Raw genomic sequence first — 13147 nt, forward strand, 5'->3', positions numbered from 1 at the left:
AACAGGAAAAAGCGCGACATTAGATTTCAAAATAGCAACACTCCAACCGTCATTCTGGGAAAGAGAACACAAGAACAAAAAGGTATTTCTTTAATTAATTTCTATTAACATAGTTATAATGTCCTCTTAAATGTAATTCACTTTAACTATGGGTTAAAGCATGTCTTATCATAACATATCTTACATTTGAGGTTTAAACGTACATGTGTGTTATGACAAAACACTCTTTAATAAGTATCTTAACATTTTCTGTCAGATCAATGGTTTTCCCTCTCCCTCTATCGCTGTCAATTTTTTAATAAATTAAACATATGTCATTAATAAGAGCAATTAATGTATGCTGTCTGTCATGTAGAACGGGTGATCGGCACCTTTATTTTGAAAGATGAGCCGAACGTTTGATACGGGCTTGTTGATGCGACGGTCACACTTGCTTACGCCGCTTTTCCAACTACCGTCTACAAAAGAAACGACGGATGCCTAAACGAATTTAATCTAAAGTCCCAGGTATTTTATATGAATTTATATGTACATTTCAGCGTGCGAAATGCAATTCTTATTTTAACAGAAAACTTTTCCTTTTTAAAACACACAGCAAAGCATTAACGTTACTAGTATTTATGCTAACAGCTTTGTCTGTACACTATCTTTGTAGACCAGGCTTTGCAAATGTATTAGAAATGCTACTTTTTGAACCAAACAAACAAAAAAAGGTTAAGATACTTCAAATTAAGTTAAAGATATTCAAATAGTTCAATTTGTTTTATTTCATTTGTTAGTTAGCCAAACATGTTACATTGATATTACATTTAAAGTCCTGTTATGAGTTTTAGTATTATTTTAAATGATAATAATGCATAATGCGAAACTCTTACCACGCAATTAAAGTGTAGATTTAATGTAACATACAAACAAAAGTTTTCTGTATATTAAATTCATGTAAAATATGAATATGAAAGTCCTTTGATGCAACTTGGCCTATATTCTTACTATTATTTTATTATTAAACTCACTGAAAGACTCGGCAGATTAGTCTGATTTCCAAGCATATATGTGATTGTTTAGCATTTCTGAGTGTGTGTGTGTGTGTGTGTGTGTGTGTGTGTGTGTGTGTGTGTGTGTGTGTGTGTGTGTGTGTGTGTTCGCCTGCCTCTGTTTTGCAGTTATTTTCTCATCTTGACATCTTTCAGGATCATCTGGATGTGTGTGATTATGTGCACGGCCTGAAGTCTCTTCATTTCTCAGGAGGGGGAGTGTGTTTGTGGTCTCTGTGAGACTAACTGAGGACTGGAGAGCCAGTAACAGGGTTTTAATCAGCCTCACATTGAGGAGTATTTCTGTGAGTGTATGCATGTGTGTCATCATGGGCGACGTCATTGACTTGGACAGACAGATCGAGCAACTCAGACGCTGTGAACTTATCAAGGAAAATGAGGTCAAGGCGCTGTGTGCCAAAGCGAGGTAATGCCTACACTCAGGTGTTACACTCAAGAGACCAGATGTCTCATTATGCATGCCTTATTAGTTTTTTTATATGCATCTAAATGGTTATTGCTGATTGTTCTTAAGTTGTATATCAGTATAGAGTTGATTATTGAATTAATGTTGCAAGTGTCGTTGTTTTGCTCTGTAGGGAGATTCTTGTGGAGGAGAGTAATGTTCAGAGGGTAGATTCTCCTGTCACAGTGTGTATTTCTTTATAAATGTAATATATATAACTAACTTTTCATAGGATTATGCAATTGAAACTAAATCACTATTTTGTTTGCAGGTCTGTGGAGATATACATGGGCAGTTTTATGATTTAAAGGAGCTATTTAGGGTAAGCAATTGAGCATGCAACATGGCATTCATTGAATTCACAATACATTTACTCTCAAATTTGTATTGCCCTTGGTAGATCAGTTTTTTTAAACCCAATGCATGTGTCATTTGATTCTGATGGTTGTCCTCTGGGTTTTCAGGTGGGGGGTGAAGTTCCAGAGACAAACTACCTCTTCATGGGGGACTTTGTGGACAGAGGGTTCTATAGCGTCGAGACTTTTCTATTGCTGCTTGCATTTAAGGTGCAATATCTGTCCAGAAGTTCTTGAATCTTGTTTGCTTGTAATGTTATAGCTGCGTTAAAGTTGTTCTACACTCTGTAGTCTGTTCTATTCTCAGGTCTTTGTTTATGCTTTCAGGTGCGATACCCTGACCGAATAACGCTGATCAGAGGGAATCACGAGTCGAGGCAGATCACACAAGTGTATGGCTTTTATGACGAGTGTCTTAGAAAATATGGCTCTGTTACAGTCTGGAGGTACTGCACAGAGATATTTGACTACTTATCCCTCTCTGCCATTGTTGATGGCAAGGTAGGTCCTCTTATATTTTAGTATCTTTCCACTTTCTATAACTTTTACATTTTACTACACACACACGTTAGGGATGCACCATTAGGATTTTTTGGCTGATACTGATTTTAACAAACAACTATTGACAGATATTTGTTACTTGCTGTCTTATTTAAACTTTTGTCGTTAAAATAGATTTTTTTTCTTTGCACGTTGTTAAGACTTTACACGAATTGAAATAAATTAAGAAGCAAAGCCAATTTGACAGTCGTCGTAGGAGAAGTCACACTGCAGGACTGTGAGTCAAAACTTCTGAGACTGCAAGAATTTCGTCAGAGGTAAAATGTTGTCCCAACGGTCATTAATCGGCTGTCAAACTAAATTTGTCTCGACAGCCAAATTGTGGCCAAAATCGTACAGTGTTATACTACAGGGCCATTGAATGCTTGAATCTGATTGGTTGAAGAACGTTCTAAGTTGTGCATTATTTTCAGGGAAACGCACAGCTAAAGTAGTTCCAGGCAGGTCTTGACCGCATTACAGTTCCATATCACTTCGCGTAGTTACCGGTAATAACGGAAAATAGGATACAATTCATAACAAGAAAAAGCATTTAGCCCCATGCGCTTGATCTGCAATTTTCAATGTCTAGCTTCACAATCAATGGAAATAGGATCCATTGATTGCAGTTTAATTTTAATAAATAATAATAAATAATAAATAAAGTATATAGTCCTATCTATAATCAATAGAAAATTAAACTGAATATAGGCTAAATAAATGGATAGTCCTGCAGCATGGCTTTTTATTGCAGATAATATAACAAATAAATAATTATTGATAGGCCTACTTGTTAAAATGGCTTTGTGTTTCATTTGGCTAGTCCACTGTCATCTGTCAATAATAGAAAAAAAAAATGAACAAATTAATTATAGCGAATTGAATTAATAAATAAATAATAATATTGACGCACATGCTTTTCTGTCTCATTACTGCAACATCTCTCTCTCTAATAACTGCATTAATAACTGCAATAAGCCAGGGACACATTTTAAGGCCGGTAATGAATGTAATTTTATACGTATGACTGATCATGCCCAAACGCGTGTTCAGCGCGTTGTTCAGTCTGTGTTTAAAGTCGGTGTTTAAAATCTGCTGCAGTCGATGAAAACAGTCAGAGAATGTGTCAGCTAGTCGTGTGTCCCCAGCATTAGTCTGCTATCAGTGGCTCAAACCTCCGTTACTAACTCTAAAATGACATTTTGGAATTAGCAACGAGACATTGGATTAGATGCGTAAGAAATTAGTCCTACATACAAGAGCGTTTTAATGACAAAAACTTTACAAACGTCTTGAAATACATAATCTAAACAATGTTTCGAGGTGTGGTAACTGTAGTATAAGCGGAATAATTGACTTCAGGCCGTTGAATTATTAGAAAAATAATGCACACCGAGGTGTAACGGCCACTCCGCTTCGCGTTATTCCTTACTGAACCCGACTATGTTTACAAGGATACTTGCCAAGACAGGCTTTTTTCATTATAATTTAGAAGTGAAAAAGAACTCAATTCAGCATTTGCTCGCTGTCCAAAACTGCGAGCCAAAACTGTTAGCTGCTTTAGATGTGTGCATACTAGGGCTGAATTGTATGACCTAAAATCAAAATCTCCATAACGATTTTGTTTTTTTTTGTCTGCTTTTATTTATTTATTTATATATATTTTTTTTTATTTTTTTTGCCCTCATAGTTCACTGACAAGGTTTGTACTGTAAATATATTCGACTATTAAATGTGGGATATTTTTTCTAATGAAAGAGTGCATTTTTGTATTTTTTATATTTTTTATAATTTAAAAAATTAAATGCATTTATAAATCTGTAATATTTTTAGTCAGTTTGTGGCAAGTCTGTATTTGAGTGACATTTGCCACTGATTGTTGTAATACCAGCGCTACTGTATGTTGTTGATCATGCAAACTGCTCATTCTAGCTTATAAATAAATTGCATCCGTTACTGTAAACCTTTATTTTTGTGTGCACACCGGTAAGTGTCGGTATAAGTGTAAAATTGGCCAGTGAAAGTTAAACCAAAACTTCAACATTTGAGGAAGATCCGCGTGTGGCGTGTTTATTTGTTTGAGTTAGACGTTAGAAAAGGTTCTTATCTATGGCTTTAATATTTTGCAAATATTTTTTATGGAATTATGTAATAAGAAATTAAACCATTTTTAACAAGTTAAATATAATATCTAGAGACCTACATTACATTGTGAAGAGCCGATGTCAAGTTCCGGTACACTTCTGAATGCTTGGTCCCAGTTTTCATAATGCATTTCAGAATGATAGGTGTCACTTTATAATGGTTTGTGGCATTTTCTTTCATGGTAGTTTTCAGTATGAAATACCTGATTGGTAAGTGTCAATTTGTGATGGGACATATCCCTGTTGGTTTAGTTGTGGCCACCTATCTAAATTGTTTTATAATTCCAAAAGACACAGCTGAGCTATCAATCCTATGCAAATAGAAAAATAAATTGTTGAGTTATCAAAACAACTGTGTATTTACAATATGTATTTAATTACATTGTGAAAATTATTTAAAAAAATAAACGTATTGTAATAAAAACATACAACAAGCCACAAGGCAGATATTAAATAGTGAAAAGCTTAATGGCTGTAACGATTGCCCTCAGGATGTAATAAACTCTGTTTGAAAACAACTAATTAAATGTCGTCCTGCCGTTTAGTGCATATGTTACAACATCTGCATAATGGGCAGCACACTGTGGCATGTGTCACTGAGCTACTGAAGGTGCCACAACATACGGTGACATGCTCCGCAAAAATGTCAGTGGCACATGATGCAATCCACCGGCACATGTCACAAGTTTTATTGGCACATGCCATTGACAACAGTATTTGCCACTGGATGTGCCACTAAACATGGCGGCATGTGCCAATGGCTTCTGTGCGCATGACACTTAATGTTAATACCGCCTCTGATGGTTTTAAATTGATCGAAAATCGACCGATACATCGATGGATCTCTAATACACTCACGCACACACAGAGTTTGTCTTGTGCTCTACTACACACACACACTCTCTCTCTTTCATAAGTTCAGGGTTTTTTTGTGTGTGTGAAAGAGAAAATCTCTTATGCTCACCAAGGCTGCATTTGTTTGATCAAAAATACAGTAAAAACTGTATTTAAATTTAATTTTAAAATCAAACTATCCCTGTAATGGCAAAGCTATTACTCCAGTCCAGTTACTCATTTGAAATAGAAATCTTTTGTATCAGTGTAAAACTATTTTTTTGTCTCTTTTGATCAAGTTAATGCATCCATGCTGAATAAGATTTTTCTTACAATTACTGACCCCAAATTTTTTTAATGGTACTGTATGTATACTGTTTTTGCTCCCCAGATATTTTGTGTGCATGGTGGGCTTTCTCCATCTATTCAAACTTTGGATCAGATCAGAACTATTGACCGAAAGCAGGAAGTTCCTCATGATGGACCCATGTGTGACCTACTGTGGTCTGACCCTGAGGGTGAGAGACTAATAAAGCAAATGCAACATAAAGGAAGGACCTTTAATATGTTGAGCTAACGACCTAAGATTGTTTGCTCCCTTTCTTGTTTATAGACACCACAGGGTGGGGAGTGAGTCCAAGAGGGGCTGGATATCTGTTTGGCAGTGATGTGGTGGCGCAGTTTAATGCTGCCAATGATATCAGCATGATCTGCAGAGCTCATCAGCTGGTGATGGAGGGCTACAAGTGGCATTTCAGTGAGACCGTGTTAACTGTGTGGTCTGCGCCAAACTACTGTTATAGGTGTGTGGGGTTTTTCACTCTTACAGTGGTTCCGTAACTTGTTTGTACAAATGATTATTTAGATGTAAGCATGCTGCTTTGCATTACTTAATTTACAGCTCCTGAGAAACGTCTCACCAGGAACTCTTTTTTTTAATTTCCTTCTCTTGTTATATTTTCTTAGGTGTGGTAATGTGGCAGCCATTTTGGAGCTTGATGAGCATCTCCAGAAGGAGTTTATCATATTTGAAGCTGCACCACAGGAAACCAGAGGCCTCCCTTCTAAGAAACCTGTGGCTGACTACTTTCTTTGACTTTCCAGTCCAGGAGGACATTTGGAAGCATCAGAAACAACACCTGTATAGACTGCCTTTTTTAATGTTTTTTTTTTTGTTTTTTTTGCTGGGCAACTTTAATCTGCACAACATCAGTACTTCTGTGAATGGACCAGTTACAGCATTTAGTTCTTGTTTCTCATAAGCTTTCACATTCCTTCCTCAATACAAACTTTTTCTTACATCTTGTAAAATGTATTTGAAACTGTTAGGACTGTTCCTAATTATGTGGTAGTTTTGTATTTTCAAACTGGTGATATTTTTTCCCAACAAAAATAAAATGGTTAGGTTTAGATATTTGCATATATAAATCTGTACAGAAATGAGCATATTCATGAACTTGTTTGTTTTTTTGCTGCTTGTATTTATATAAACCAGTGTTGCATATTTGTAATCAGTTAGAGCCTATCAAAATGTTTATATTCGCACCTGAATAATTTACAGAATCTTGAATCATAGACCATGGTAGAGAATCTTTCAATGTAAGCGATAATCATGATTGTCAAGGACACGATCATTCACTAAAGATAAATCTTATACATTTTCAGGTGCTCTGAAAACTTGAGTCACTACAATGTATATTTTGATTCACAGGTTTCATATGGTAATGGAATCTCATTAATACACACATACATATAGCGGGTAAAATAAGTATTTAACACGTCACCATTTTTCACAATATAAAAATATATATATAGAAATATATGTAAATATGTTTCTAAAGGTGCTATTGACATGCAATGTTAACCAGATGTTGGTAACAACCATCCATAGATCAAAACAAAACATACATGCAAAGAAATCAAACCATAGATGTCCATAAGTTAAGTTGAGTGTAATAATGTTAAACGACACTGGGAAAAAGTATCAAACACGCTTGCTTAAACTGATTTAATACTTAGTACAAAAGCTTTTGTTGGTAATGACAGCTTCAATATAACTCCTGTATGGAGAAACTAGGTACATGCATTCCTTAGGTGTGATTTTGGCCCATTCTTCCACACAAACAGTCTTCAATGTCAATGTCACTTTTATTTGTATAGCACTATTAAAACAACACGTTGACCAATGTGCTTTACATCATCTCAGTAAAATAGAGTAGACTATAGAATAGACACACACCAAAAAAAAAGTACAATAGTAGGCCTAATAGAATAAAAATTATCATGAAAAGGAAGAATAGGCCATGGCAAACAAATGTGTCTCAAGTTGTACTTTAAACATGTAGGCTACAGAGTCAGCGTCCCTAACATGTAATGGAAGCTATTCCAAGGTCTTAGCGCTACTACCGCAAAATGCACGATCCCCTTTCTGGCTTAACTTGGTCCTTGGAATTTTAAGCAAATTTTGAGTTGGCCCACGGAACGTTCAAATCTTGAACTAAATACCAAATTGCAATGCCCTTAATGCACAGTACACTTCGCTTCGTTGCGGTATTCGAGGCAAAGCGTATCCCATCATGCATTATGTTCGGGAGCTCATGTGCCCTGAAATCGCGAGATGTCGAGGAAAACATTCCACTCTAATTTAAATTAATTAGATACATATAATTTGGTAGTAAAAACATAATGTGTTACACATTTTATTGGTTCAAAGATGAGTATGGTATGTGTAGGCCTATTTTGTACAACATTTGCAACTGTTTTTATCAGTTGATTAGAAGCACCACAATTTAAAATGTGTCTTGTGTTAGTTACATAGCGACTACTGAACAATTGTAGAAGTTTATTTTAAAATGCAAAGTATTGAAAATATAATAATTAAAGCTCTGTAAACACTTGCATTTTTTGCAAGACTACAAGTGTGTCCCATCTAATAATCAAAAGTTCTACACATAGGCCTACTTGCAGTCTTTACACCGAACACTTGGGCCAAATAGAGAAAATACATCATGCAAGTAGACAAATGCAAAGTGTTGGTATTTGGACAAGACGTGTTTAAGTTCTTTGTCCTGCTGAAATGTCCACACTCATTTAATTTTCATCATCCTGCATGGTAGATGGCAGCAGATTTTTATCAAGAATTATATGTACATTTTTCCATTTATCTTTCCTTCCTTCCTTCAATTATATGAAGTTTGCCAGTAGCCTACCATTTATGCTGAAAAACAGCCCTACATCATGATGTTCTCACCTCCAAACTTCACTGTTGGTGTGGTGTTTTTGGGGTGATGAGCAGTGCCATTTCTCCAGCAAACGTGTGTATTATGGCATCCAAAGAGTTGAATTTTGGTCTCATCTGACCAGACTATATTCTCACAGTATTTCACAGGCTTGTCCAAATGTTGTGCAGCAAACTTTAAATGACCTTCAACATGCTTTTTCTTTAGCAATGGAGTCTGGTGTGGAGCCATGGCAGCTGAGTGCATTACTTATTGTTTTCTTTGAAACAATTGTACCTGCTATTTCCAGGTCTTTCTGAAGCTGTCCACAAGTGGTCCTTGGCTCTTGGACAACTGTTCTGATAATTCTTTTACCTCATCTGCCATAAATCTTGCGAGGAGCACTGGTCGTGGCCGGTTTATGGTGAGATGATGTTCGTTCTTTCCACTTCCGGATTATTGCCCCAACAGTGCTCACTGGAACATTCAGAAGTTTTGAAATCCTTCTGTAACCAATGCCATCATTATGTTTTGCAACAGTAAGGTTGCGAAGGTCTTGAGAGAGCTCTTTTGCTTTTACCCATCATGAGATGTTTCTTGTGTGACACCTTGGTAATAAGACCTTTTTGTAGGCCATCATTTGGGACTGAACCGGCTGATATTCATTTGCACTGACAATGGGCAGGATTGCTTTCTAATTACTGATTGTCTTGCCTTTCCATGCCTTTTTGCACCTCCCTTTCTTCATGTCTTCAATACTTTTTCCCTGTGTCATTTAACATTATTAAACATAACTTAATTTATGGACATCTATGCATGGTTTGTTACCAACATCTGGTGAAAATTTCATGTCAATAGCACCTTTAGGAATATATTTACTGTGAAAAATGTTGACGTGTTCAATACTTGTTTTACCCGCTGTAGATTACATTATATATATATATATATATATATATATATATATATATATATATATATATATATATATATATATATATATTACAAAATGTCCAAATGTTGAATCTAGCAGCACATACAAACTGAAAGAGTCATTGAACTCTAAGACTGCAATATAAACAGTGATGTCGACATGGCTCAGTCGCTCAGTGGACAATGACTGGCAATTTTTGCAAGGTTAAAACCAACGTCAATTTATTTTCCCTTGTTTCACTATCAGCATTACTGATGACATCAAATCTGTTGAAAAAGGCAATGCGTGAATATACACAACTGAAGTGCCTTGATGTCCCTCATTTTTTCGTGAAAATTGTATTGAGTATTCCAGTAATATCCCTTTAATAACACTTCAAAAGAAAAAGGCTTTCAGAGAATTCACATTATTCATGTTCAGACCAAGCAGACTAAAAACCTTTTCATATTTCTTGCTCTAGTAGTTGCTTTTGAGTATGTCAAAATAAAAGAAATTGAACCACTTCAGTATCAAAGTATCACAGATGCCCAATGACTTTTCTTTAAACTATTGGAATATAGCACAACAGACAAAAGGTAAAGCAACACACAGAGTAAGTGTATGATATGGCTTATTCATTTGGTTATTACAGAGACAGTACATGCATAAGATGACCAAGTACTTATTCAGGTAATAGTGTTCAGTTCAGTCTAACAAGAATAACTTAAATAATTAGTAAGCCCTCATTTTCCGTAGCCATGCTTATTGGAATGCAAGTTTTGGCAGTGTTGAGACGGGTCACACTCCATATTAATATGTGCCAGCACCAGAACTGATTTTTCTAGTTTCCATTTGAATTATGTCTCCAAGCTACAGTTCTTCTTATGCTTCTGTCAAATTAGATTTTCTTTCATGCCTGTCACAGCAGAAAGGCACTTTTACCAGTTACCAGTGGGTATTCCTTTCCTTAGCAACTGTCTCCAGGAAATGCAAGTGATTCGCATAAAGGGCCAAGGAGGAGTCAACATCAGTCCAACTCACTTGACCAGCATCATCGCCTGCTTGCAATGGAAGCTCACTTACACTATTGCCTAGATGAAAAAAAAAAAACAGAATCAAACACGTGGGGTAGAACAATGTACTTATATTATTAAGTGTTTCATCAATATACTGTTTTTACCTGATTCATCATGGAAATTGACCGCAACTGTCTCCATCCAAGCATTATCTGTGTTTCTTGGATCATCTACATAACCTTTATACACCTATAGAAAAAGTTACAAAGCATTGCAACGCTTAAGGTTTGGTCACACTTACCATTGTTCATTGTGAGGTGTGTGCTTCATGCATAACTACACTATCGACAATGCAGCTTTCTTCTCGTGAAATTTCACTAATGTGGCTGCACCTTTAGACACTGAAAACCACGCATGATCTCACCTGAAGACCTTCTGAGCTGAAAAGCTTAGTGATTCGCTTTTGGATATTTTCCCTCTCACTTGCAGATGCTTGCAGAGAGTTCAGTGCCTCTTCTGAGAACTCGCGCTGCAATGTTTGAGAAATGCGCTCCCCAGGGTCCACCATACCCTGAACACACAACAACAAAAGATTATAACCCTATGTTAGCACATTAGCAGAATGAATTAAAAAAAGAGAAGCTTAAAAAGTCACCCCACCCATGCTGCTCCCTCAAAATAACCATTCTGAAAATTTGACTCAAAATTTATTGTGTGAGATGGTCCCTGTTAAAAATATATAATAGATAAATGCTTACATTAGCATCGCAGTTTATACTCACCCCTGGGATTGCCCATTCGCCGCAGTCCAACCTCTTGATGGACACAAATTGCAGCATGGGTAGTTGTGAGGTAGTGTGGTGGACAAGTTGTCCTTTCGAGTCCCTTTTCCACCTGTATGAAGCAGCCACAGGAAACGGGAATGGGTGATTGTTTTAAGCATGTGAACTCTGCCACATTGAACACGAAATACCTTGCATGCATGGAATTGTAAAACCGGTCAAATGGGAGAAAGACTGCAGTTGAAAGGTTGGTGACCATTTATTATGACACATTCTAGTACCTGGTAACTATTGGATCAGCAGCGTGGTTTGGACCCCACCTTCCCAGTAATCCTCTGCCCTCGAGTCCAGTTCTTCCATGTGGATTACTGAGGATGATTTACAGCGAGTAGATTTTAATAAGCAGCAGACCAAGCCTTGTAAATACTGCTAATATTTTGGATGACCTAGTATTTTAATGTTTTGAATCTCTTCATTTCATAATAGATTAATTTTGCAGCATCGACAGAACATTGAACTGGATTGAATCAACATTTAACTGACTCGGGCTGAATAACGACACTATTGTCTTCAGTAGAGCCGCTTATAGCTGAACAGAACTTTTATAATTACACTGAATCTGCTTTGATACAAGCACAATATAAATAAAGGTGACTTGACTTTGACTCACAGTGGTTTTCCATTCTGGATACGATATTGGCCCTCGTGGCTTTTCCTGTCCACAGATCCGTCCAAGGAATTGAACAGTGGGGAAAATGTGCTAAAGGAAGTGTAAATAGTCTAAATGAATGTATTCAAAAACATTATCAGGTATACTGTTTTAATTTTAACCACTATATTTCTCTTATGCATTTTTAAATCTGTAAGATAAATTTTCAGTGCAGCGTTTTGGATTGAAAAATATATATATAACGGTATATAATGAAAACAAATAAAATAATATATTTATTGGATTATTTATTTCCATTACTCATGGTGCGTTTTACATACGTTGTTACTCACCCAATCTCTGGGTCAGCCCAAACTGGCTTTTTCAGCACAGTGGAGGCTGTATAGTTAACGGGGCTGTACTGGGGCCAGTCTGTCTTCCAGTCAACTTTGTCATCTGGGACAGGAAAGCGGCTTGTGTCTGAGCCAGGATATACTGGACAACGAGCCTTAATGTGCGCGACAGGAGACATGTAGACAGATGTTGATGAACAGAGACTGGGAATGCTGTTAATGGCGTTCTTCCTGCTGAAAATGGGTTCAAATAAACCATTCATTTAAACTTGACGTTTCAATTTCAAAAAGTCAGTGATGTTTCTTAAAATAATAATAATAATAATTGTAATAATCACAAGACAAAATACAAGGTACTACAAGAAAACGTACATTATTAAGAAATGAAAAAGCTGTCGATAATAGCTGTCAAACTTGTATTACAACTACAGCTTCAGAATTTAAATTAATTTCATTCATTCATTTATTACAGTAATTTACATACCAGATTCCACTTGTACCGGCAGAATACGGAAGCCCAAGAAGACTAAGCGCTACTTGCACCGATGCAACCCAGTTACGGGAAACTGTTTTCATTCCAAATCAATAAATGAAACCCAGCGCTGCAGTAACCAGGAAGTGAGAGATCGGCCCAGCCCTTCAGTGACGCAATTCATGCGACTTGCTGTAATGATCACGAGCCACTAGGGTGCTCTGCTGTATGATCTGTAAAATCTCTCTGGTAGTAGATTTTTTCATTTATACATCACAAGGACAGTCGTACCCAATATAATGGACATAATTTATTCCTTCTGGGACAGGTTTAAACGCATCAAATTATAAATTATATATATATATATATATAT

At 36.4% G+C, this 13147-nt stretch overlaps 2 protein-coding genes across 8 annotated transcripts; one reads left to right on the plus strand and one right to left on the minus strand.

Annotated features, from left to right (window-relative positions):
• The first annotated feature begins 11 nt into the window (after window positions 1–11).
• ppp4ca (protein phosphatase 4, catalytic subunit a) lies at window positions 12–7134 on the plus strand. Of its 6 annotated transcripts, none has more exons than XM_081363300.1 (10): window positions 12–82; window positions 356–507; window positions 1191–1461; window positions 1634–1685; window positions 1772–1822; window positions 1965–2066; window positions 2184–2357; window positions 5766–5892; window positions 5988–6177; window positions 6341–7134. In XM_081363300.1, exons 3-10 carry the CDS (start codon window positions 1352–1354, stop codon window positions 6468–6470), a joined length of 936 nt encoding a protein of 311 aa, XP_081219426.1. In that variant the 5' UTR covers window positions 12–82; window positions 356–507; window positions 1191–1351; the 3' UTR covers window positions 6471–7134. The 6 variants fall into 6 exon arrangements, with proteins under 6 accessions (XP_081219426.1, XP_081219429.1, XP_081219427.1 ...); XM_081363301.1 differs by having other exon boundaries at window positions 14–82; window positions 1164–1461; window positions 6341–7096; XM_081363303.1 differs by lacking the exon at window positions 356–507 and having other exon boundaries at window positions 6341–7047.
• Window positions 7135–10116: 2982 nt separating this feature from the next.
• nudt9 (nudix (nucleoside diphosphate linked moiety X)-type motif 9) lies at window positions 10117–12946 on the minus strand. 2 transcript variants are annotated; one of them, XM_081388987.1, is made up of 8 exons: window positions 12787–12946; window positions 12303–12536; window positions 11971–12060; window positions 11582–11668; window positions 11301–11412; window positions 10943–11089; window positions 10683–10767; window positions 10117–10593 (listed from the first exon to the last, which is right to left on the minus strand). In XM_081388987.1, the coding sequence occupies exons 1-8, from the start codon at window positions 12876–12878 to the stop codon at window positions 10448–10450; spliced, it is 993 nt and encodes a 330-aa protein (XP_081245113.1). In that variant the 5' UTR covers window positions 12879–12946; the 3' UTR covers window positions 10117–10447. The 2 variants fall into 2 exon arrangements, with proteins under 2 accessions (XP_081245113.1, XP_081245114.1); XM_081388988.1 differs by having other exon boundaries at window positions 12303–12533; window positions 12787–12911.
• Window positions 12947–13147: the final 201 nt, after the last annotated feature.

This window comes from Scardinius erythrophthalmus (genome assembly GCF_964197995.2).
Source record: "Scardinius erythrophthalmus genome assembly, chromosome: 1".
In the NCBI taxonomy this organism is placed as follows: domain Eukaryota; kingdom Metazoa; phylum Chordata; class Actinopteri; order Cypriniformes; family Leuciscidae; genus Scardinius; species Scardinius erythrophthalmus.